We start from the raw sequence: 26,161 nt of genomic DNA, 5'->3' as shown, positions 1-26,161 counted from the left end.
AGCTCTTCCTTCATAATATCTTTATTAAAACAACAAAGTAGATCAAAACACTTATTTTATATTTCTGGATAGAGGACGAATTACCATAGAATGTTGTGGATAGGCATAGAATTACTGGAAAGTGTTGTGCGATCTTCAAGATTCTTAAATCTATTTTCGCCTCTAAGATGTTTGAACTAAATTTCAAATGTGGAAGGAATTAATTTAAAACATGTTACTGGTATGACACGTAACATTTTTCATTTCAAGAGTTAAATGGTTAAAAATCATAACAACAAAGGAAAATATGAATGTTTTCTGAAAAGGAATTTTATGAGATACATTCCATTAAAGCATTCACTTTCTGACACTTTATTATAAACAATTATCAGACACTTCACCACTTTAAATAAAGTTACTTTTGCTATTTTCATTTCCTCACAGAATAATAGTTTTAGGAAGTAATTATGCTACTATCATCCATAAACCTCTTTATAGGTAACTCATTTTTCTTCATTTCAAGCATCAGAAAGTACAATTCAAAAGTTCAAGTTCAAGATACAATGTTGTATCTTGCAACATTTGTGCAACATTGATGATAAAATAATTAATATATAGTAATAGGACAATATTTGTTCGAGAATTCATATATGATGAATAAGTGTGCATACCTCAAAACAGGTTGAAAATTTCCCAATTAGCAGTTTAAAACAAACTAAAAGGATATATATATATATAATCAAGCCAATAATCTTCATATTATCGTTAACATTACTGTGTTCTTCAAAATTCATGCAGTGATAAAAGCATTGGGTGCTTGAGCTAAGTGGAAAATAGAAATCATATTTTTTGCTAAAAACGTTTAGGTTCTCAAGATAGACGATAAAAAATTAAAGTTTAATAGCAAGGTTAGTCTAATAATTAATATTAACTAATCAAGCTGTTTCTTGGTCTTACGATGCGACAAAATACAAAATTGTGACAAAGGTTAAAAACAGTGTCATAAAGGAATGAGTTTTCAATAATACATATTAAATTTTAATTTTCTAGCATATTACTTTAGTACAATCGTAAGACATTCTTCATTCTTCATATGGGCAACTAGAAAATTAACCGTTATATGATCATAATGCATTAACAAAAAAGTTAAAAACATTTGTCAAGTCTGCTGTTGCTAAGGAAATTTACAAATTTCAAATCACCAGCTACTGTAATAATAAAGTATCGAAATCAATTTTTAATAACTCCACATTCTAGACCTGGCGTGGTCTGGTGGATAAGATGCTCAAGTCCCCGTTGAGGGTCGTTATTTTGAACCTACCTTATCAAATATGCTTCTTTTATATGGCATCGGTGTGAAAATTTTCATGGCTTACATCAAATATCGGCAGACTACATTCATTTAAGATCGTAAAAGAAGAAAACATTGTTTAAAATAACTCCATATTCATTAAAAGTTCGATTAGTGACTGGTCATGTAACTTATCTCTTACTTTTTCATTAATAAAATAAATTTACATTTTTTTTCAGAACACATCTTCAGTAAATAAAAAGTAATATGAGTAATCATATAAAAATAATTTTTAACAAATCTGTTTTCAGTTTCCATATCCATATCAGTTTAAAAGTTTGCTTACGTTAAATGTCAAGATTAATATTGTATTCAAGTTAACGATATTTGCATATATATAGAACTAAAATGTTTAGAGGTTGTTGATAACTGGTTCATTCAATCAGTAGTAAACAAATACTATAAAACGTGATCCACTCATTAGCTTTATATAACCTGTATCCAATATAACTTTTAGTGTAATCATAGAAATAATATTTTAACTCGAGTTTTATGTAATCTATCTTTTCAATAGACACAGTGTTTTTTAATGTAGATAATGTTTCTAATTTGAAATTTTATTGTAGTTTTTGTATAATTATAAAAGTTATTATATTGAACTTGTATAAAGAACTAAAGCTTTAATTACTATAGAGGACATTGGTTTCAAATATTGTAAATTGTTACAGTTTCACTTAGAACATGAAGATCTCACAAGTATCGAAACATTTCTTATTTTAAACCATTTCAGCCTGTCTTAGTTTAAACTATAATAAGAACCATAAGTTCCACTAATACAGATATTTCAATTTTCGCTATCAAAGAGTAATACAGTTTTAAACAGAAACAAATGATACTAATTTTTACTAATACATATGATTCTCCATTTGACTACCTTAGTTCCAAGTTAGTTCTAACGAATAGTGAACAAACTAGTTTTAACTAATCGCTAACTGACTTTATTAATTATAATTGTTACAGTCGTTCTTAATCTTAGTTACTGTTATTAAAAACAGGAGTTTTTAAACTATTGTTTAGTGCCCGCTATGATGAAATACTTCAGCAGTTGATTTTTGTTAAACTGTGGCAGGAGAATTCATAAAATATATTCTAACTTATGTATAAATTTGCAAAAATGTTGATATCTTTCAGTCATTTTTTCTTGATATTGTGTTTTACAAATATAATCGTGTAACATATAAGCTAAAAATATTTTTACAGCTAGCGAAGAGAGCCTTGGACAGCATATACTTCAATAGTTGTGTCACTTTTTCAAACATTGTTTTAATGAATGTTTCTCTTGAATATCAAACACTTTTAATACAGTTGTACTAATTTTTTTGTGCAAGATATCTTTATGGTATAGTTAGACTGGCCATATTTTAAGCTGTAGACGAAAGGAAGATATCTCAATCAAACAAAATCCTACCATGTTCATGACGTCATGGACTTGTTGAATAAGAAAGGAGGTTCTTATGACTGAAAGTCCTTATTATCGCTCTACATGGTTATTTGTTATCTGCCCACTCAATTACAGAAGAAAAAGCATAACGTTCTCACATTTCTGGCTACTTGCTTCCTGAAGAAGTGTTTTAGTTAGTGGTTGTTTGTATTCAGAAACCAAAATTGCAGTAACCCTAACTGGACCTATCTGAAACGCATGTAAACTTGAGCAACCAATCGCTAGCAAGCTTTTCTTGCACGCATAACTTTGCGACAGATTCGATCCACACCCCTAACATCGAATGTCGGCTTCAAAAGAAGCAGTGAGCTGTTGGAAGGGAAACAGTAGACGAACATCCTCTCTGTCATCAGACCGCTGTTATCAGCGCAACAAGTGAATACAACAGGTAAGGCTATTCGAGTTCCAGTATCTCAACTATTCCAGTAACGTAGAAATTAAAATTCAATCCAGCGAAAAATTATGAATGTTATCGTCGACATCAGGTTGTTATACTTTAATCATTTACATCGTTTAGTTCATTACATGATTAAAGAAAGGAGCAAACTCATTTTGTTGCCTGCTGAAAAACGTCGTAACATCAAAAGTAAAACAATAAAACTAATATCTTAGAAAATATCTCACTCAATACTTTTCATGTTTCAGTAGTTAATAGAGTTACGCACACTACTCTTTATACGTAAACAACAATTTTGGTATTAATCAAGGCAAGTGATTAATGTTTATATTATATAAACAGCTGTTAAAGTCACTACCGTTTAGCGTTTTTTCTTACACAAGTAGAATTAAGATAGATATTTGTCGTATTAGTGACCGTAATTATATATTAAACACTGCTTAATAGTATTATATACAAGACGTAACCGCTAAATCACTAAGCAAGTTAGTTATCGAAGGAATAAGCCAATAACTGTGTATATCTATTACCATTTTACCATTACGGTTTGATGGTATTTGTTTTGATTGTCTACAAAGCTTAAATAACCCCATAAGCTAAATGAAAAGTAATAAAAATAAAAGTCATATGAGTCATTGCAAAAATGCTAAAGTATAAGATTCGGATCGCTTTTTTGTACTAAAGTGCGAATTTCGTAAAATTAGCTATAGCAATTGTTTATTCAACAATTATGTCAATACAGGCTAATTAAGTAATAATAAAATTAAGTGTACCAAAGTCTGAACTTATTGTTATTACTTATATGGTAACTAATGTATAACAAGTAAAATATTTTAATGACTTTTCAGCATAATAAACTATATTTGAAAAATATAGTTGATGAATATTGAGAGCAACCAATTATTTCCAAGCATTATATATATCACTGAAAAACAAAAGTTATACAGATGATCTTAGAAGGTCGAAACGTTGTTCTCTACTTGTCAATAAAAGTGTTAATACCCATGCCAGCCGTTCTGAGATACAAAAGTAATACAGTATTTAGTTTATATTCGTTTATATGGATATTACTATAATTTCTTTACAAGTTGTTAACCTTTACGATCTTTGTAAAATACAATGATTTCATATTTATTAGTTTCTCGTTTAAAAGTTTATCGTATAACTGTCTCTAAAAATCAGTCATCCTTGAAATCGTGTCAAAAATAGAGACAAAAATTATCCAGTAACGTCTACATAATCAATGAATTTGTTGTTATGTAAAATATGAGTAAGCCTAGAAAGAAACTGCCAAAATTAAAATATTAACTAGGATATAGATAATACATTTTTCGCGAAAATGAATTCATTCCTTTGATTTTTATCATATCGTGCACAGGTTATTAGTTCAAATATAAATTCTTAGGAATATAAACACACACTTTAGCTACGACAGTAAAACGTTGAAGAGTTAAAAGTATTAATATTGAAGTTTTGGCCTATTTAACATCACCTAATACACCCTTATTTGTAATAGAGAATTTTGGTCCGTTTAATAGAGTTTAACATACACTCGTGACAGATAATTCTTGACAGAACTTAAAGCATGATGGTAGCTTAAACTCAACACTTTCTTTATCGAAATATTAAAATCTTGGTATATTAGAAGCACCAAAATATCCCTAACCATGATATAAACATCTTGTCACGTTAATAAAAAACCAACAACCCTTAAATATAATGCAGGAATTTTGGTACGTTAACAGACCTAGAAGAAAGCCTTAATCACTACGATAAAATACTTTTTACTTTCTTTTTCTTTTTTGTCGATTATTCTTAAGTTTGGGTTAGTATTATTTTAATACACCTTTATTTTAAATATGTGGTCAGCTTCTGGTCAGTTACCTCTTTCTTTCTTTGTGAACCTGACGATGATCGAAGAAGGTCGAAACGTTGTTCACTCCTCTACGTAAGACATTTTCTCAACCCAAACGAGCCGTTTTCACATATATATTTCTCTACAAGTGGGTTTTCTCGACATCACTGAAAAAGAAGAAAGAGTTCTCCCGAACTATACTAGAGATGGCGTATTAAACTGATAGATATATATCATATTTAGGTGATTTGATAAAGTGATTGATTCAAATTTAATCAATAAGCAAAACGTAAGTTTTATGTTACATAAGTTATAAAAATGACACTTTGAATAATTATGTGACAGCTAGATAAATAGCTTTAATACCAGTAACCAATATTAAAAAAATAGAAACATTGATCATATAAAATATACTACTGGAACGATTTTGCTTCTAATTTACCAGGACATGTTAATTAATAATTTCAATGCAAACAAAGTCTAACTCACAAGGTATATGGTGATTAAATGCAAGAAATCCAGTAACGAAATTAAAACCTTCTACTATATTACATTAACAAGCTAGTCCTAACGATATTGGCGAATATTATGTTTAAAACTAACTTAACCTGGTTGAATAGGGTAGCATCAGTTTGTCTACAAATATTTTTCAAGGAAAAATTGAGAAGGTTTAAGAAACAACTCTAAATAAAAACTGGTGGGCTCTGAGACGGAGTTTTTTTATTCGTATAGTTTATGTATTGAATATTCACACAGGTATGAAGTTTAATAGCTAAAGAAACAAATACTGAAAACCCTTTGGTCAAAAGAGATGAAACGTCGTTTTATTTTGCACACATTTAATTGATTTACTCGTCTAATTACCTTTTCGTGGGTTTTAGATAGTATGAATATCTATGTAATATAATATTTTGTTGTTTTTATTGCATATAGTTACAAAATTAGTTAGAAATTTTAATATATCGGATTCAGCCTAGCTATTAAGTTGTGATGTGAAGCGAAGCATTTTATAGGTAGACAAAATACAAATTAAACACAAATTCAACATTTAAAGTATTGGATTAACTAATGAATTGACTCCTAAGAAAGAAACACGAGATCTTGGATATTAAGATTACTATCCAAAGTTAAAACGTAAAATGATTTCCTATTAATGTTTTTATATGAAATACATTTCACTTGTTCTGAGGTACTTGGAAACTTTCAAATCACAAGGATTTTTAAGTTAAGACATCTTGTATCATTTATTTTATTGTTTAATTTTATCGTTCAAGAGCACTCAAGCCCTTTCCTTAATAGAAATTTTGAAAATCCCTTTGGCCGTTTATCCATGATAGGGTAAAAGTTCAGGGTGAGAAGATGAACAAGCGTATAGTCTAATCCTACATGCATAGCCGTATAACAGTTCCTAAAATACTGCAAGCCACGTACTGCTAGTATTATTCCATTTTTACTACAAAAACGAATATTCATTTTAAATTTCTCATAAGAAAAGAAGTTGTGAAAAATCAAATGTAGTTAGATAGAAGCAAAATCAGGAATTTCAAGTACGATCGTTATTCACTTCTTATGTATATTTATAGATAGAAAATAAAACTTACAAAGCTATATCACCTGCTCATACTCAGGTTGACATGGTCATGTGACAAAAATGTTATTTTTCCCGTCATTTGACGCTTGCTACGTATTCAGTCTTTCCTTCTGTTGAAAGTGGCACTTACACAAAATATCGTTGTTTTGTTTTGCTTTTATCTTGTGTAGACAAGAATACACATGGATGTATGTGCCATTAATAGTTATATAATTTCGTAGTTGTTTTAATGTCAGTGCTGATATACACATGATGTTATTTTTACCGCCTTTCTGTCATATCATAAATACAAATGTAAGTTTTGTTCTCTTTCCCACAAACAAGTCACGAATCTCGATTGAAAACCCTAGATAGAATCTTCGTTTAGAAACAACAGTTTTATAGATTTATTTGGAATTTCAAGGTTTGAACCATAAAAACCAAACCAAAAAAAAAATGTTTTGAGTAACGTGCGAGTGTTGTTATACTAAATATAATAGCTTAAATAATGCTTAAAACTGTTTCAAACATAATAATTTATTTTAGCATGGAATGATCTTTAACACTATTCGCTAATCATAGTAAAAAGAGAAACTATTAACTTATTACAGACTGTTCAGAAAAGTTGTATTTCCTGAGTGGAAAAGATTCGTAAATGCTTTTTGCTTAATATTAAGTGTTCAGCGTTGGATTGTTTTTTTTTTAATTTCGCACAAAGCTACTCGAGGGGTATCTGTGCTAGCCGTCCCCAATTTAGCAGTGTAAGACTAGAGGGAAGGCAGCTAGTCATCACCACCCACCGCCAACTCTTGGGCTACTCTTTTACCAACGAATAGTGGGATTGACCGTCACATTATACGCCCCCACGGCTGGGAGGGCGAGCATGTTTAGCGCGACGCGGGCGCGAACCCGCGATCCTCGGATTACGAGTCGCACGCCTTACGCGCTTGGCCATGCCAGGCCTCAGCGTTTGATGCTTTAAACTTGTCTCTACTATTCACGGATGCTCAAGTTTGCTAAACTATAAATCTTTCTTTCTTAACTTAAAGAAGTTTAGTATTTTATCACGCTGTTCGTGTCTTTATTGACTTATAAAACCAGCCTTTCACAAAGTTAAATCTTTTGTTACCGGTTCGAAGAAAATTATTTGCTTAAATATAATTTATTCCCAATAACTTAGATTGTTTCAAACTCGTTTGTTTTTTACTAAACTAATAAAATGTAATAGTTGACAAGCTGTTTTTTTACTTGGAATAATACAATTCATAACGTAGTATGCGACATAACTTTTGTTAAGTAAACCTACTTTAAAATCAAAATAATACCTTTAAATAATATTATAACCTTTACCCCAAAGACCACAACTGTTTGGCTTCAGATGGCACTGGCAGTTCAAGTGTACGGTAATTCGTCGGTTTGCTAGCATCGTTGCGAGCATTAGTTTCTACGCACATTTCAACATTACTTTCAGATATCTGGATTATTAACATCAAGATATTTGAAAATAATTATTTCGTTAATGAAATAGCAATTGTTAAGTTCAAGAATAAGTTAAAAATTAAAATCGATCAAACAACTACAGATGTATTCAAAAATAAGTGAAGTTTTCAAACAGTGTCCCGCCAGCAGAAGCAATAAAAGTTGTTAAAGTATATACAGAATTGGATATTGAGCAAGAATAGAGAGTATTTTATCATTAAAATATTTATACAACCATATTATTAAGGTGAAAATATATTATTTATAGTGAACGTGTTGATTGCGTAGTATATCGTAGGTGGTTTTGTATTTGAAACAGTATAAAGCTGGTTGGTTGTTTGTAGTTAATCTAATAGCTACACGATGGACTATCTGTGCTCTGCCCACCGCGGTTATCGAAACACTGTTTCTAAACGTAAACTATTCTAATAGCAGAGCAACTGTCTCACGGTTAGTTTGTGTGTATGCTATTGTCTTTAGTTATTAAGATCTTTGAGAAAGATTGTTTTAAGTATCGTAGAAGTTAATACAACTTTAAAGTATACATTTAGAATGCTTTAACAAATAAAATGAAATATTAAGCTCCTTACTTCCATATTGTTTAACAAAACATTGAATATTTACTGGAAATGCTAGTGAATGGCAATCTTGCTTACCATAATACTGAAAAGCCAGGTTAATTTTATCGTTATACTGAAAATCATGTTCGTTTTGTCATCACATCAAATATTCAGGTTCATTTTATCATCATACTAAAAAAACCAGAACGATTTTATAAATGAATAAAAGCTAATTAACCAGGTCAAGTTAAATTAATCCCATATTAACATAGAAGCAGCTGTTGAGCTACTGTTTCTACGGTGACTCGTTTATCTTCAACTGCATGCCAGCTCAAAATACATAAAACTAAAACACTTGCTGGTATCCCTTATGCAACTGGGCAGATAGAAACATGTTAAGAGCAAATCTTGAACACTTTACGACCAGGAGTCAAAAGCACTGGTCATTAAGCCACAATGTTCTCCAAGATGTTGAGCTGGTGTAAATTATTGTAAGCTAATAAATATCGTATGAAATTAGAAGTAAGAGAGAAAATATTTAATTAGGCCAAGTAACCCTAGATTATCAAATTTCAGTCTAGTACTTGAAAACATATTATTCCAATATTAATGTATATAATTTGTGAAAGGAAAGATAGCCTCATTGACTTCAGTGAGAAACTGTAAAAAACACATCTAGTGCATCATTACGATTTACCCATAAGTACTCAGCAAGATGTGACATGATGTTACATGACAGCACTCTTATTACATACACAATGAAATCTTACTGAAATAGAGAATATGCATTTGTATTTGTATTCATCATGTTTTAAGAAGACGTAGGTCCAAGAAGTCTTGATAAAGATGAAATATAAACCCTATAACTCCCTTTTTGTCCCTGAAGAAGAAAGATCCGCCTTTCGAAAGGTTTCTATTTCAATTCGTATTTATATTTATGGCAAAACTGCTAAGGTTATCTGTTATAGCCCTAATTTTAGATTAATAACCAGAGGGAAGACAGCCGGTAAACAATGCCTTAATAACATCATCCTCGCTGAGGTAATGACTGTCACTCTTACGACGAACCAACAGCTTAAAATGCTGAGAATATTTTGTAATATCGCACAGATTCATACATGGTTCGTCAGCTCTGAAATACAGAGCTTTAACACAAGACCAAACCCTGCTCGCTCTTACAGTTGAATAATAATTTATCTATTAGTTAAACTACTAATGTTTTGGATACCTCTCAAGATAATCAATAGCAATAAATACTATTATGACGGTAAGTAATAAGATTTTGGTGTAAAACAATAACAACGTTGTCTTTTGTAGGGCAGCGTTAACTTAAAGATCCTACAAAGCTCAAGTTCGGGGTTTGTATCCTCTCAGTAGACAGAGTGTACATAATAATTGGGTATCTTCACCCTGAAATTTCAACAGTATTTTGTATGATTACGAAATAAAATTCGAAAAACTAATTACGAATTTTATTAGGCAAAACAATCAGTCAATTAAATGTCTCAAGAACATTATCAACATATTCAATGTAAACATATTCAATTTACACAATAAATATATTATCCTCATATGAAAATATATATTGGACAGGAGCTTAGAACTTCTCTTGATAAATATGAACAGACTAAAATCTAAAGGTTTAGTTTACATGGCTATTAATTTGAAGATTTTCTACAGATAAAATTAGCAGGACTTCACCTTAAAAGCATAGCTGATGAAGCGTTTTGGATAACAAACTGACGATAGTCTTACACATTTATCATGAGTCCTGCTCTAGATAAATATAAACACGTATGGAGTAAAAGTTTGCTAATACGTCTCAAAGTAAATTAAACCTATATTTTCCTTAGTTTTAATAAAAAAAAAACAAGATTATTAAAATAATTATACATAACATAGACTAAATCTTCTTTGACAGATAACTCGAGAAAAGTCGATGCTCTGTGTCGATAATCATATTATTCACAAATTGAAAAGCCCAATTTCGAAAAAAGTTTTAAAAGGCATATTTTCTATAGATCACGATAAACAGAATAATTAGCAATAATATCACTTTATAGAATACTAAACAGGCTTCATCTTGTATCTTTAACATATAAACTTATAAACACACTGAAAACCACCCAAAAATACTTCGACAAATGTTTTAAGTTTTATTGCCTTTTTACGGGCATCAGATATTTTTCCTAATTTTGACTTTAGAACCTACTTTGATTTATGTATACGACGATGAGTGATAGGTAAAGTTTTTATAAAGATATTTAAATTATTTAAATTATATATTTTTCCTGCTATAAACTTTATGGTTTGTTCATCCGTAAAGGGTTTTGGGTCAATGGCGTTAGCTAAGTTTGAATTGAATGGTTCTGAAAGAAATAAGAAGCTTTATCTACAAGTACGTTTCAAATAATCTTATTTCTATGGTAGCCCCCTGTAGCACAGTGGCATGTCTGCAAACTTGCACAGATAAAAACCGAGTTTTGATACTCGTTGTGGGCAGATCACAGCTAGCCAATTGTGTAGCTTTGTGCTTAATTTCAAAACAAACTTCTTTGGTTTGGAAGAATTACAAAATAATCCAATAATGAACGTATGTAGAAAAAATAACATTTATAATGTCTTATATATACAAATATGTGAGTATTTTTCGTAATTATCAACAATGAAGAAAAATTAAGAATATATAAACTTTTTACGGTAGTTTTTGATCGTCCAGTCTACTTAGAGCAATGATGTCTTTTCGAACGTTAATACAATAACAATTTCCGATCGTCTAGTCTACAAAAACAGTCATATCTTTTCAATTGTTTCTCACATATGATGAATAAATCTTTGTCACTGTCATCCAAACTTTACATATGAAGAAAATGTTTAAGCTGCTGTAATTTATTATTCTTAAATAATATATATATATATACATCATCTTTCCGTTATCTAACTTTAGGGAGACTGTTACACATATGTATAGCACTAAGGTCCACTGTGAGCATTTCAAGATAGAGTTTGTAGTGTAATCTAACTGTCTTTGAAAAACACTAAAGATTCCTTGTTTTACTAAAAAACCAGAGAGATAAGAGTGAAAGGACCTTTTCCTGATAAAATCGAGGCAGAATGCTTGAGCTTAATCGTTTTCCCTTTTCCTTACAACACTCATCTGTCTTCTCTCTCGGAATGGTACAAGGTGGGAAATGTTACCCTTCTTCCTTTCGAGTTTAGTTGGTGGTAGCCAAGAAGGAATTTTAGTTTAGAAATATTTCACATAGCTGTCGTTGAAGCCTTTCTGAAACTTTAATTTCCAGAAAAAATTATCAACCTAGAAACTTAAAGCACATTTAGAGCAGGAAAAATTAAAATAACAACATTTTTTGAAATAGCCGACAGATCGTATTTTTCACCAAACTTAACTGTTTTAATTTTAATTTAGACAGTCTCGCTTTAACTTCTAGATAGAAAGATCTTATTTGTAAATACACTGTTGCTAAGATCCAAGAATGAAAACAACAGATGTGTTAGCTTTCGAGTCGGCTAGCTAGCTGTCTCGTTAATAAGTTACTTTTACTCACAGTGTTATCCTCCCCTTCAAAGAAAATGTAACCGTTGATCATCAGAGAAACATTCAACAAATTTCTAATTTAAAAATATGTTTTGAATGATCAGGAATATTAATCTCAAGTAAAATTACAAAGTATAGATATTATAGACAGACAATACGCGTTTTAAAAGAAGTAAACCTAGCTAATGCTTTAAAAAGAAACTTACAATCATACATAACACTATGCAACAAAATTTTTGCTTTTTCTTATTCCTAGCCAGAAAGTGTTATTTCCCAACTGCTTATGCCTAAAGTGAATGGAAAAGACCTATTTTTCTCTTCAAAATTTGCTTTTGTGACCTGGGTTACGAAATTTTCAAAACAAATCCTGGGCACCTCATTTTACCTGCGACCACTGCAAAAAAAGTCTGAAAGGTAAGACAGACAATTTTTGCTTGCTTGAATAGTAAGATTTTATATTATACAGAATCTAGACTTTTTAAAATGTAAATACCTTTCGGTGCACCTCAAAGAGAAATAAAACAGCGTCAAGACCTTGCTAGAAGCCTTGAAGTATGATGAGCATGGCTGGGAGGTTATCGGAGACTTCAAAATGGTGGCATTCCTTATGGGTCTCCAAGGAGGCTTTACCAAGTTTCCCTGTTATCTTTGCCTTTGGGATAGCAGAGACATAGCACAAGGCCGAAAATTATGTGGAACTGCTTGAAGCTCTGGTGAAGAACTACGGCAAAATGGTTTGCAGGATGTACTGGACTTTGAACGCCGCTACGAAGGAGCATATAACGAAAACATGAAGAGTTTGTTTGTTTGTTTGTTTTGGAATTTCGCACAAAGCTACTCGAGGGCTATCTGCGCTAGCCGTCCCTAATTTAGCAGTGTAAGACTAGAGGGAAGGCAGCTAGTCATCACCACCCACCGCCAACTCTTGTGCTACTCTTTTACCAACGAATAGTGGGATTGACCGTCACATTATAACGCCCCCACGGCTGAAAGGGCGAGCATGTTTGACGCGACCGGGATGCGAACCCGCGACCCTCAGATTACGAGGCGCACGCCTTAACACGCTTGGCCATGCCGGGCCCAACATGAAGAGAGATTATATTTGGGCGCTAATACGTGGAAGTGATTTACATTATAGTTGCAAATCTTGAAAAACTACTCACTTCTAAACATTTTTGTATATCTTTTTGTAAATCTTGAGTCATATGTCGTTTTACTCAAACCTTATGTGAATGAAAATATGCAAATTTGCTCGATTTTACATAGAAAATAGGATAATTTCTAAATTTCATTATTCAGGTCACAAAAGCAAAGTTTGAAGGGAATAATGGCCATTTTCTGTTCTTTTACAACATAAACAATTAAGAAATAACACATACTATCCAGGAACAAAAATTGTGTTACATAGCGTAATACATTTGTTTTACTTGTATAATTTTGCCATTATAACTAACTTTGAACACATCGTTGTAACTATTCGTACAGCATACGTTTTTGTGTTTTACATTTCAAGTTTAAAATTCTCTAGCTCCCATGCCTAAATTCACAGTAACAGTATACGAAAGATTTCTATAAACTACTAAAGGATAAATTTAAAGATTTTATGTGGAAATAAATTAGAATAATCTTCTTTTAAGTGCATAACTAAACAATGAAATATCTGCGTCTTACCAACTGTGTACATCAAATCTTGAATTTTAGCGTTATAAACCATTATAACACTAAAATAACAAACTACAGAATAAAGTGAAAAAAGGGTTAAGCGAAGTAACGCCCAAAATGTATTATTTCGTTTGCTGTAGGGTGGAGAATTACCAAATGATATATTTACAATAAAAAATTTCCACAGATATATTGAAGAATTTAGTAATAGCTAAAGGACGATATTTATAAAAGTTTGATATTTTGGTGCTCGTAAATCGTCATAGATGGTACATTACTTTTGTATCTTTAGATATAGTAATGTGATAATACTTAGTACAGCGTTGTTTATTCATGACACATTGCTCCTGTGAACCCAGTTAAATATCTATTTTCGACATTTTAAAGTATCATTTAAATTATTTTCGATATTGTAAATTACATTCTCTTTATTACTATCGTTATCATATATAAGGAAAATATATTTATTCAACATTTATAAATCACAGCACGTTACCATTTGTTACTACGTTAGTTAAAATACAAAATACACTTTATTTTACTTTAGTCGACTCTGACATTTTATATTAACTCAAAAAAATCTGATCTTCCATTATTGGTACCAAGATTTTAGTAATTTTCACTGATTTTGAAAATTATTTTGTGCTTTCACTGAAATTAAACAAAAGTTTTAACATTATATGATGGTTTTGACATGATTAGAAGCATTCTAAAATGTATAAGATAATAATATCTTTAAAGGAAGAGCTTATACACACTAAGACAATATCTTTGAGTCTCGTTTGGATAATATAAAGTATTTTCTTTAAAATTCGGAAATGTGTTTTTTACGACTTTTTCACTAGATTTTATTACCGTTTAAAATCTGTGAAATTAGACTGATAGTAGTATGTTTAAAAACACCAGTCAGTTCTGAATTTTTTTGTAACATTAAATTTCATTAGTTGCTATTAGAAACGTGGCATAACTCAAAATTATCTTAACTACGTTCCATCATTCCATATTAAACTTACGTTAAGTCTCCTGGTGGCTCAATGGTAAGTTTGAGACTTATAACGCAACAAATTAGATTTCAATACGCGCCTTGGGTTGAGCCATATAGTCCATTGAGTAGCTATGTGTTGAACAACAAAAAAACTTACACTTTTGTTCACTAGTACTCAGCAAGTTCCCCTCCAAACAGATTGTTACTATTATTACACGTGTATCTAAAATCGGTTTCTAGCGTTGGAAGTTCCGCAGACATATTGCTTTGCCACTGAGGGACCGAAGTGGTTGGTTAAAAAACTTGCATTTGGTTCTATTATAACTATAATTTTAATGCAGAATTGTGTTTGCAATTCTAACTTAAAGCTATGTAAATGCGTTAAATGTCTTGTCGACATAAGAATTGTTTGAGGTTCTTACTGTAAAAACCAATGTGAAACATAAGTTGTCTTTTATAGAAAATGTAAAAATAATGTAAACGTTTGTTTGAAGTAAAGCACAAAACTGTACAATGGACTCTGTCCACCACAGGTATCGAAAACCGATTTCTAGCGTTCTAAGTTCTCAAATATACCGCTGTGTCACTAGTGAGCGACTGTAGAAGTTATACAGGCAATATAAAAGGCATGTATTTATTTTTAGTTAAAACGTCCTCTACATACTAACTGATTATTTGCCACCGAAAGAGTTGCTGGATTTTTTTTCATACCTCCCATCGCTTTGTCCAGCGTATTAAGTAAAAGCGGCAGTAAACACAACGAAGAAAAACGAGAAAATGTGTGAATGAATAGTTTTTTGCTACAAGATTCTGAACGTCCTGATATTGTATTCTTCAAGATTCTGAACGTCCTGATATTGTATTCTTCAAGATTCTGAACTTCCTAATATTGTATTCTTCAAAATCGTTTCAGTATTCTTCATTATCGTAGCATGAGATCAATCTTGTTTCAATATTTTTAAAACCAATCAAGTTTAGCGATTTAGCACATAATGTTGTTAATAATATACAATCATGCATTTGATCGATCACCTTATATCCAAATATTTGGAATGAAAGATAAACCGATACCCAAAGTTAAGGTTAAAAAATCAACTAAAACTCTCTTAGAGATATCTTAAGATGACAAGACAAACTTAAGACCGTACGAAAGTTCTTAGTAGTACCATAAAAATGAATTTTATATGTTCAAAATTCATGAGATGGAGAAAATTGAGCAAACAAAAATGTTAAAATAATAAAGGTTTGGGTATTGGGAAATTTTGAATTATTTCAAGAGCGTTTTTAAATTTAATATTTATTTTAGTTATAAATATGTATATAAAAGCTAGAAAGTTGTTAAGAACTTTTAAATCGTCCTTTCTTACAATAAGGCTGGGCGTGGCTTAGAGTTAGCGTGTCAAGTTATAAATCCGAGGATTCGAGACGCCTTGTCACTAAAACTTGTTCCATATTTGGAACCATGAGTTTCCTATACGAGTGACATTCAAATCGTACTGATTGGTCGGGCAGAACACGCCAAACTGTTATCTTCGGTCTGTCCGTTCAAAATTAGGGTTGTTTATGCGCAACTTCTGAAATTTAGCTTAAAAAGTGTGCAAAAACATAATTCAATTTTAAATGTTCAAAAAATTCATAAGTACGAAAAGAAAATATTCCCGAAAGCAGGAAACTGTGTTATTTCCAGAAACACAATTCGCAGAAGCTGAAGTTGCAAGCATGATGATAACTGATGATGACCACAATACAATACCACTAGTTTACCTTCCAGCCCTAGAAACGAAGTTTTATTCAAGAGAAACTATAGGACTTAGTGGAAAATAAAAGTGTGGTGCATCTAAATTTCAGTTAAACAATGAATAACTGAAGTAAAGAGATTATTCTCGAATGTATAGAGAAAACTTTCCTAAAATAATTTGCAAAATTATGTTTAGATTCAGTGTGCAAAGATACAGGAAAGTAATTCCATCTGGAGAATGTGTTCTTTTATTTTACCAAGTTAAGCTATCAGGGATTGTTAATGTTAAAAGTCAGGAGCTGTATCTTATGTGTTAGTTCTTAAAAATTATGAGGTGTATTTAATTTAAAATGAAAATACTTCTTTACAAGAGGTACTAAAATTCCATTTGTGTTATTATCATTTTTAATAGTAGTTTTCTTTGTGCGTGTTTTCTTATAGCAAAGCCACATCAAGCTCTCTACTGAGTCCACCGAGAGTAATGGAACCCCGATTTTAACGTTGTAAATCCGCAGACTTATCGCTGTACCAGCGGTAGAACAGGGCTTTTGTTTTAGTTTTTCAGTAATATTATCATACCAAAAAATTTCAGCACAGACTCTTCAGACCAATCTTATACCACAGCAGTCATTTTCTGATAATTGTTCGTGAAAAGTGTTTGATAAGTTTAATCAATTTCACAAAGACTGTTAATCCCTTCATTAGATGATGTTTAGTAGCTGCATATACCACTTCTTTCATAAATACGTAGTATACAAGACCTGAAGGTCATCATTGCATTACTTTATTAAACGTAGCTATATATATGCAATGTTGATTTATGCTGAATCATTGAACAATAATTTTACAAAAAAACCTCTTATGCAGCTTCATTAATACGAATTTTAATTTTTGGACGCATACTGTTGCAGAGATTATTCATTCTCGCAAGTAATTCTGCATGTCGAATACCTGATCAAAAATAATTGTCCTTGTTTTTTTCTTTTCATTATCTTGTAACCATATTTTTGTTCTCTGGTTATAACACCTTATCTGTAGTGAAAAATCAATATGATGAGAGGTTTTAGAAGGGCAAAGAATTTTACTAGATAACCTCCATATATACTGATAAATGTCAGTTTTGGAAGGCAGTATTGAAGCTTAGATAGTTAAAGTATGTTCCTTCACAGTAATTTTTAAAACTCAGATTGAAAAATATAAGAGCAAAGACTGTCACAGTTCTGAAGTCTGCACTTTGTATTCATAAGATGGTTAGTATTGTGTTAAAACATAATTAAAATAAAGTTATTCTGTACTTTATTTTAATTAATGTTTTAATACCCATACCAGACATCTCATGAATATATTTTTACTTCAAGTGAGTTTCTCTTCGTCATAAAGCCTGTGCTTTGTTTTTAACACCAATGATATGCCAAAACAAGCATTTTGTCTTTTTATTGTCAGCAAAAACATTTATTTAACTTTACATGAACTTATGTTATAGCTGAAAGTATGTTTGTAGCATTGACGAGAAACATAATTTTCCAAAGGACAGACAAAAATCATAGAAATGTTCACTATCATTTCATATTGTTGACATTAGATGGCGTCATTTTTCTAACTCACTGTTGATTCGTCTTTAATTTCTCAATTTTAATTTCGTTACTGAAAGTTTGTGTAAAATTAAAAGTTTGATTATTAGGATCGTAATTAGTTAGATCTTTGTAGTTGAGGAGATTTTGATCGTAAAATATACAAATATTCAAAATAAAGCAAATATTTCATAAAAATAAACTAAGTTTAGAGATCTTACAGATTTCAGAATGTATAATACTTTTTTTTAATATAATGTTCTTTGACTGTTTTTGTAAATTGTTGAATTGGTAGAACATATAATTCAAATAGTTTAGTGTACTATAAATTTTTGTTTTTGACAGGGAAATTGTTCATAAGAATGATATTATGGGAGTTCATGACCTTTGTGGTCTGGGGAGTCTTAATGCCTTCATGTGTTGGAGGAAGGGTAGCATCACATCCATTGCCCTTTAGTGATGGTGAGAAACTTTTATATATATTTTAATTTATAAGTCATTTTGTTATCGTATATCAATAAGATGTATTTACAGGCTACAAAGCATAAGATATATGTTGTTAAGACTGAAATAAAAAGAACCATAATCTCTCAAAGATGAGGGAATTGGATCTTTTCGTTTGACATCTCTTTCGAGACAAATAAGGATGCAAAACAAACCTAAGAGTTTGTATTTCTATGAAAATATTTTATGCTTAAACCTAGTTAACACTCCTACGAAAAGTGGGGCCTAATAGGCCTCAGAGCAACTTGAAAGGTTATTAATATTAGGCTAATAATTTTGTATTTAAATGAAATTGCCATTTAAATCCATTAATGAATGGATTAACGAGAATCCCACTGTCCCTATCTACTATCTAGCGAAACCACAGCCAGGGGAACGGGCTTGGAGAAATCAGGACTAGAAACGTCTTTTCGTAGGAGTGTTAAAGAAGTAAGCATGACTCCATGTCAATTAGAAAACTTTCGATGTTATTTATCATTACACTTCCAAGTTAAAGACTCTAGTGTAAAAGAAGAATCTTCCAGTAGATACTAAGTTTTGTTTTGATGTTGTCTAAAATATTTTATTCGATTATTCATTAAGTAGTAATAATTCATTTTTATTTTATTTTATTGCATAAATTTGACAAAATATGAATGATTTCTCACAACACTGTAGAATCCAATTTAATGTTTATATCTATAGCAAATAATATTTAACTCATGAAATCAGAATAAGCTCAACACTTCAAGGCATTTTTAGGTCAGGCTTTTATGAGTGTAGCCTTACTCGAAATTCAAACCAAACCAAACTTGGTTCATCCTATGTTAGGTGTAACCCAGTGATTATTCTTAAACAAATTTGGAGCCAAACAGAATGTAAGTTCAGTTTTCAGACATGTATAAAATGACGCAATGTGACATAATGTCAACTGTCTGTACTTTGCCGAGTTTATGTGCTATCGTTTTGCTCTTATATCAACCCAAGACATTTACATTGTAACCATGTAATAAGACCTCGAAAAGAAAGCAGTTCCTACATGGAGGTAATATGCAGATCAGAATACTGCTAATATTGTACATATTATCAAGTAGATTGCATGCAATTAATTGTAAAATGTGTAACTCTTAGGAACGACAAATTTTAAGAACGAGTAGTAAGATGAGTAACCGTGAATGTCACTCTCTTTCTCAGCTAAATGATATATGCAAAATGAGCACTGGGAATGAGAATAATCGATGTAGGGACGGTAATTTTTACTTTATCACTCGATGTTCTTTCATAGTCACCAGTGATGAGACATCCTTTCAAGCATAAATATTTATTTAAAAGTAAAATCAAATAGATAACTGTTTAATCTTGATAGATAGAAATTAAATTAATTATTTCATACTTATAGTGTTAGGGACCTAAGAATCGGGTTCGATACCCGTGGTTGGCAGAGCACAGACGATACATTATGTAAGCTTGTACTTAACAAACAAACAGAAACAAGTAAGCACTATCTATTGGCAGTGGTCACTTCTTACTCAGTGTAACCGTTCAGTCTTGTCTTCGCCGGTACATTCGGAGTTATACTGTTTTGAAATTGTTGGTTTTAACAGTGAATAATAACAAAATAAATCTTATTTGGGGCACTGATTTTATAATTTGACAACCAAACTTCAAAGGTGTGTACATTGATCTAACAAAAATAATACTCATACTAATTTTTTTAATTACTGGACAAAAATTTCCAACTTTTCTGGAAGACTACACGTGGCTCTAGAATCAGAAGTAGGAAAACTGATGAACAAAAGTACGCAGACCTGTGGATAATACTGAGGAAAAAGCTAAAACTTGCCAATTTAAATCATTTAGAATAGTAATAATCATGCATATTTTATGCATAATGAGCAAAACTATCTAAACAGTTTTGTTTCTTCTTTTCTTTTGTAAGTGTGGATACAAAATACCATTTTTGGGTATTTCTTGATACCTCTTGAGAGTTTTATCAATAACCATGATTCAGAATATTCTTCCCTCTTTTGATTGTTATCAAACTTTAGCTGAAAATTTCTTAATTTTTACTAAAATAAATGATTATGTATTGGTTATATGAGTTCTTTAAATAAGCAATAAATGTAATAAATAGCTACTTTACATAAGCAATTTAGAACTAATAATTATACGGAATTTTATTCAGAGTATTCTCATATTTTTAAAATTGATGCACTTCAAGACTTTAGACACTAAGTTTGTGATCTATTCCTTACTACAACAAAGGAAAGTGTATTTCTTGTGAATGATCTAAATTTCCCCGATAGTTCTTATGTCGGCCCGGCATAACCAAGCGTGTTAAGGCGTGCGACTCGTAATCTGAGAATCGCGGGTTCGCATCCCCGTCGTGCTAAACATGCTCGCCCTTTCAGCCGTGGGGGCGTTATAATGTGAAGGTCAATCCCACTATTCGTTGGCAAAATAGTCCAAGAGATGACGGTGGGTGGTGATGACTAGCTGTCTTACACTGCTAAATTAGGGACGGCTAGCACAGATAGCCCTCGAGTGGCTTTGTGCGAAATTTAAAAAAAAACAAAACAGTTTTTATGTTACTATCGATTACTAATGCAAGGAATACTATTTTAGGTAATTGAGTATTCTGAAAATATTATGCTTAATAATTCGAAACAATGAAATGTGAGGAATCAGAGTTGTCAAATTGAGAGTCTGAAATTATGTTCGATAATATAATACATTTCAATTGTTAAAGTATGATTCAAGTACGCAAAATTATATAGAAAATAAATTATTTATATTTGGCGGCTTCGAAACATTTAATAAACCATAATATTGAATAAATACACAGAAACATTCACGTTTGTAGTTGTTTTAGCTCTAGCTTTTATTTAACTCATTTCGTAATAATATGTCAGATTTAATATGTTTTGACAAATTAGTTCTCAAATCTTAATTTCCACATCGCTTTTCTTTTAGTTTTAAAGCCCATGGCTCAGCGGTAAATCTGAAAGCTTGTAACGCTAAAAACTGAGTTTTTGCATTGATGACCCATTGGGTAACTTTGTGTTTAACAAGGAAACAAACAAACTTACTTTTAAAACTTGAGATTAACTAAACAAAAGTTTTATCACATTTAAACGTTTATTATATGCACCCATTTAACACATGTTTTATCTACTAACAATCAGACTTCAAAAATGTTTCTTTTGATTATAATTGATGAAAATATACTTTGTATGGTCTTGAAACTATTCCAGCAAATGAAACAAAATTAATGCAAAGAAGATTATTTAGAGCTTGTTTCATATTTCTTTTCCTATGGCACTTAACAAAATACATGTCTTCACTATTTTTAAAGCAACTATTGTTATTACAGCAATTATAATGATGATTAATTTGTTATCAAAGTGTAAAACGTATTATTTCACTTTGTAAAAACGTGGCACTGCAAGACTTTTAATATAGAGACTAATATATAAAGAACACCTTAAACTTTTACTAAAACTATACTCAGAAGCATCAAATATTCCAATAGAACTAAGTATCTAAATTTAACTTCTGTGTGTACCTAAAGAGTTTACTATTTTTGAAATTTTCTTTCAGGTCCTTTGTCTAAAATGTTGCTGCTTTCTGAAATTCTTACAAAACATATTATTTCTCCAGACAGTATCTATAATTCGAATTGGAATCCGCCTTTCCAAATTAGGTTTCCTGAGGTTTACTTCACTGGTCTTGTTCACAAGATAGAGGAAAGAAAGAGAAATAAAATAATTCAAGAAAAAACGCAAATGCAAAATGGCTACGATGAAAAACGGGGACATAGCCTTCTTCACTTTGGAAAACGAAATTTTGATGAAAGAGTAAAATTAGATCATAAACAAGGTGATTTTCCATCGTTACCTCGGAGTTTGCCTGAAACTGCTGATTTACTTTATGTCATACTTAACAAAATAAACTCTTCACTATACCATCCATACCAGCGAGTAGACCAGAAAAGAGATGAAGGTCACCGAATGCTCTATTTCGGAAAAAGATCTATCTCTAAACCTAAAACCAAAGAATATTTCATGAATTTTGACCCAAATTTATTTGAAGGCTCTCTTTCAGAAATTAGCAAAAACGAAGACCTTAAGGAAAAACTTATAAATGCTATGCAACCTGATAGAAATATATACTTTGATAAGAATCAGAATAGCGAGAAAAAACCGGACCATCATATGATGTACTTTGGAAAAAGACTCAATTACAATAAAAGACCTGATCATCGCAAGATGTACTTTGGAAAAAGAACCGAAAAAGAAAAGCTGCCCAATCATCATATGCTGTACTTTGAAAAACAATTTCATGAACAAAAGCAACCAGACCATCATTACAAGATGCATTTTCGAAAAATACTTGACGACGAAAAGCGACCCGATCACCGAATGATGTACTTTGGTAAAAGAACTGTAGACGAAAAGCAGCCAGACCATCAAATGATGCACTTTGGTAAAACAGCTGAAGACGAAAAGCTCCCAGACCATCAAATGATATACTTTGGAAAAAGAACTGAAGACGAAAAGCGAACAGACCATCAAATGATGTACTTTGGAAAAAGAAATGATGATGACAAGCGATCTGATCATCAAATGATGTATTTTGGTAAAAGAACTGAAGACGAAAAGCGACCCGACCATAAGATGATGTACTTTGGCAAAAGAGGTGATTACAAGAAACGACCTGATTATCGTATGATGTACTTTGAAAAGAGGGGTGAAAAAGAAAAGCGATCTCATCATCGCATGATGTATTTCGACAAACGATTTATCAAAGAATTCTTACACAATCATCATATGATGTATTTGGGGAAAAGAGTTAACAAAGATAAACCATCTGAAAAACAAACAGTGTATTTTAGTAAACATCCCCTTTCCGAAATTCATCCTGATGATGAAATGGTGTATTTTGATGTAACTCTTGATGGTGAGAATCAACCTGATCATAAAATAGTGAACTTTGGAAATAAAGTTCATGAAGAAAAAAGGGCCAATCATAAAATGATACATTTTGGTAAGCGACCTTTCTACAGAAATGACGAAGGAGAAAAATCTGGAGGCTTACATAGAAGTCTGTATAAAAGGAATGGTCACAATATACTTTACTTTGGGAAAAGAATGAGAAACTCTGAAAATCTAGAAAATCGTATGAACTCCTTGATCCACCTATATTTTCAACGTGCCATACCAATTGATAAAGTATATAATTCAAATGATAGAAGCTTGTTTAATCATGATGTTTCTACTAGTAGCAATCAAGACTTTGTATCTCATGACATGGAACAAACTAATCAACCATCACTATTTCATGGGAATATAACTGAAAAAGATAATCTTACAAAAACTAATTTAAAAGTAATTCCAAAAGTCATGAAGTTATTGAAAGGTTATGAAACTAGCGCAAAAAATTATTTTCATCTGACAAAACGTTTAGAAACTCGATCTGCAAACCAAGAACAAATAAACGATGTTCAGTCCAAAAAAAATAAATACTTAATCTCTGCAGAGCATTTGGATTTGGCAGTTAAAGACAATCCGAACAGCGGCAATAGTAGTACTGGAAAAATAGTTACTGGTGAAAATCATAAAGCGTCAGATCACAAAAGAGTGAAACGAAGCACGTCAAACCCTGATGGAACAGTAGCTGACGTCGTGAACGACTTCACAGGATATGAATTTATGCCATATAGCGAGGAGAAAGACCTTCTTTTGAAAAAGTGGTATTTTGAAAACACTGCTTTATTCCCATCTCGTTCATCATGGCCACGTGTACCAGTTCTAACCGAAAAAATTCAAGAACAATACCCAAATCTTCAATACTACTTTAGAGAAGATAGGGATACCAACAGGAGAGATGAGGAGCGAAATGCTTTCTTACACTTTGGCTAACACTGGACTTTATGAAATTCCAATGCCCCATGAGAGCAGGCAAAACATAAACACTTTTCCTCAAGTAGTTGTTCTCTTAAATCCGAAATAAATCATAAAATGTATTGAAAAAAGCACTTATGTTTCTTAATTATTTCCCACTTCGTGAAAAGATGAGTACGTTCGATAACTACAAATTTCACTCGTCATTTATGTTAACTGTCTTTGAGCTACAAAGAACAGATATGTAACATGTAATATTACTGAAATGAAACATTCTATGTATAAGTGTTTTGAAGTACTAAAAATGTTGTATTTCCAAAATAATGGGAGAAAAATAGACTCTCTGCATTAAATGGATGTTCTCAAAACAACGAGGTAAATCATTTCATATTTAATTAAATTTATTGAACTACCGTGTTTAAATAACATTTATTTTTAAAAAAGGAAAAGAATGAGGGAGATTTACAATAGATATTAAAAACACGATAATACAAAAACATAGTTTCATTACAGATAATTCGGAATTACTTAAAAATTTGAATTGCTTTCTAGCTACTCGTTTAACAGACCGTGTTGTTGTTTTTTTGTAGTTAGAATACTATGAACGAACTTTACGAGATTTTAATATAGATGATAAAATTTGAAATAATTCTCAAACTATGGTAATTAAGGATTTTTTTTAGTATTGTCGTGTTTTAATACTTATTATGAAAGGAAAACGCTCTAAATTTGTGACACACATTGTTGAAATATATCAAAACACCATTTGGAAGAATACACATATTTGTTTGCTTTAATCACGAATTACTGATTCTAATAATATTTAAACTTCAGTCCGTCTAATAATAAAATTGAAATTTTATCCAGAAGAATAAACGACAACAAAATAGGTTTTGGGTTTACTCTTCCTTAAAATTCTCTCATTTATGATTTTTAAGTCTTTAAAATATTTGAGCTACAATATGCTCTAATGTCTAATTATGATCTATAATATAAAAAAAGATGGAACTCAAAATCATGTAATCTGGTCAGCACTAAAATTAATCTAAACTACCGTCAGTTGCATTAAGACTTACTTCTACGGTCGCTTTGGAAAGGACAGAATATGTTTGTTGAACTTAAAAGTCGGCGTGCTAAAAAACAGATGTAGTATGAGCGCATTTTTCAATACCCCTGAAAAACACTGACAATACTAGACATGCATTGGATAACTAACTAATATAGTAAAAATAAGTGCAGCATGAACACACCATTGTATTGTCCGAAAACTATATCATAGAAGATCCGTAACGAGTACGTATATTTAATACCACTTGACATAATTAACGCTTAATCTGTAACAAAAAATAAGTCATGCTTGTGCTAGAACAAGGTGTAACTTTAGTAAATGAGAAGTGTTCTTGAATATGTCTCTTCACATGTCTTCCATCACGCTTCGCCAGTTTTTGTACGTTTTAAATCATCAAACTTTGGTAAAACTTAGTTCACTCGAGAACCACTGAGTTGAAACTTCTCGTGAACTAATATTATCAGGTACACAATCGCCTCTGCAAGTAGTATTTGTGTAGTTCACATGATCATCTACAATCAGACTATGCCATTTACTCAAAATTGGAGCATGTTGTTATCAA

General features: G+C 31.3%; 1 protein-coding gene across 1 annotated transcript; it reads left to right on the top strand.

Moving 5' to 3' along the window:
- Window positions 1-3,056: 3,056 nt before the first annotated feature.
- On the top strand, window positions 3,057-24,888 carry LOC143232821 (uncharacterized). The gene is made up of 3 exons (XM_076468732.1): window positions 3,057-3,159; window positions 18,490-18,606; window positions 22,228-24,888. The coding sequence occupies exons 2-3, from the start codon at window positions 18,507-18,509 to the stop codon at window positions 24,546-24,548; spliced, it is 2,421 nt and encodes an 806-aa protein (XP_076324847.1). The 5' UTR covers window positions 3,057-3,159; window positions 18,490-18,506; the 3' UTR covers window positions 24,549-24,888.
- Window positions 24,889-26,161: the final 1,273 nt, after the last annotated feature.

Source organism: Tachypleus tridentatus, chromosome 11, assembly GCF_004210375.1.
Source record: "Tachypleus tridentatus isolate NWPU-2018 chromosome 11, ASM421037v1, whole genome shotgun sequence".
Lineage (NCBI taxonomy): Eukaryota > Metazoa > Arthropoda > Merostomata > Xiphosura > Limulidae > Tachypleus > Tachypleus tridentatus.
The sequence above is the reverse complement of the archived record's forward strand: the minus strand, read 5'-3'. Positions and strand labels throughout refer to the sequence as shown.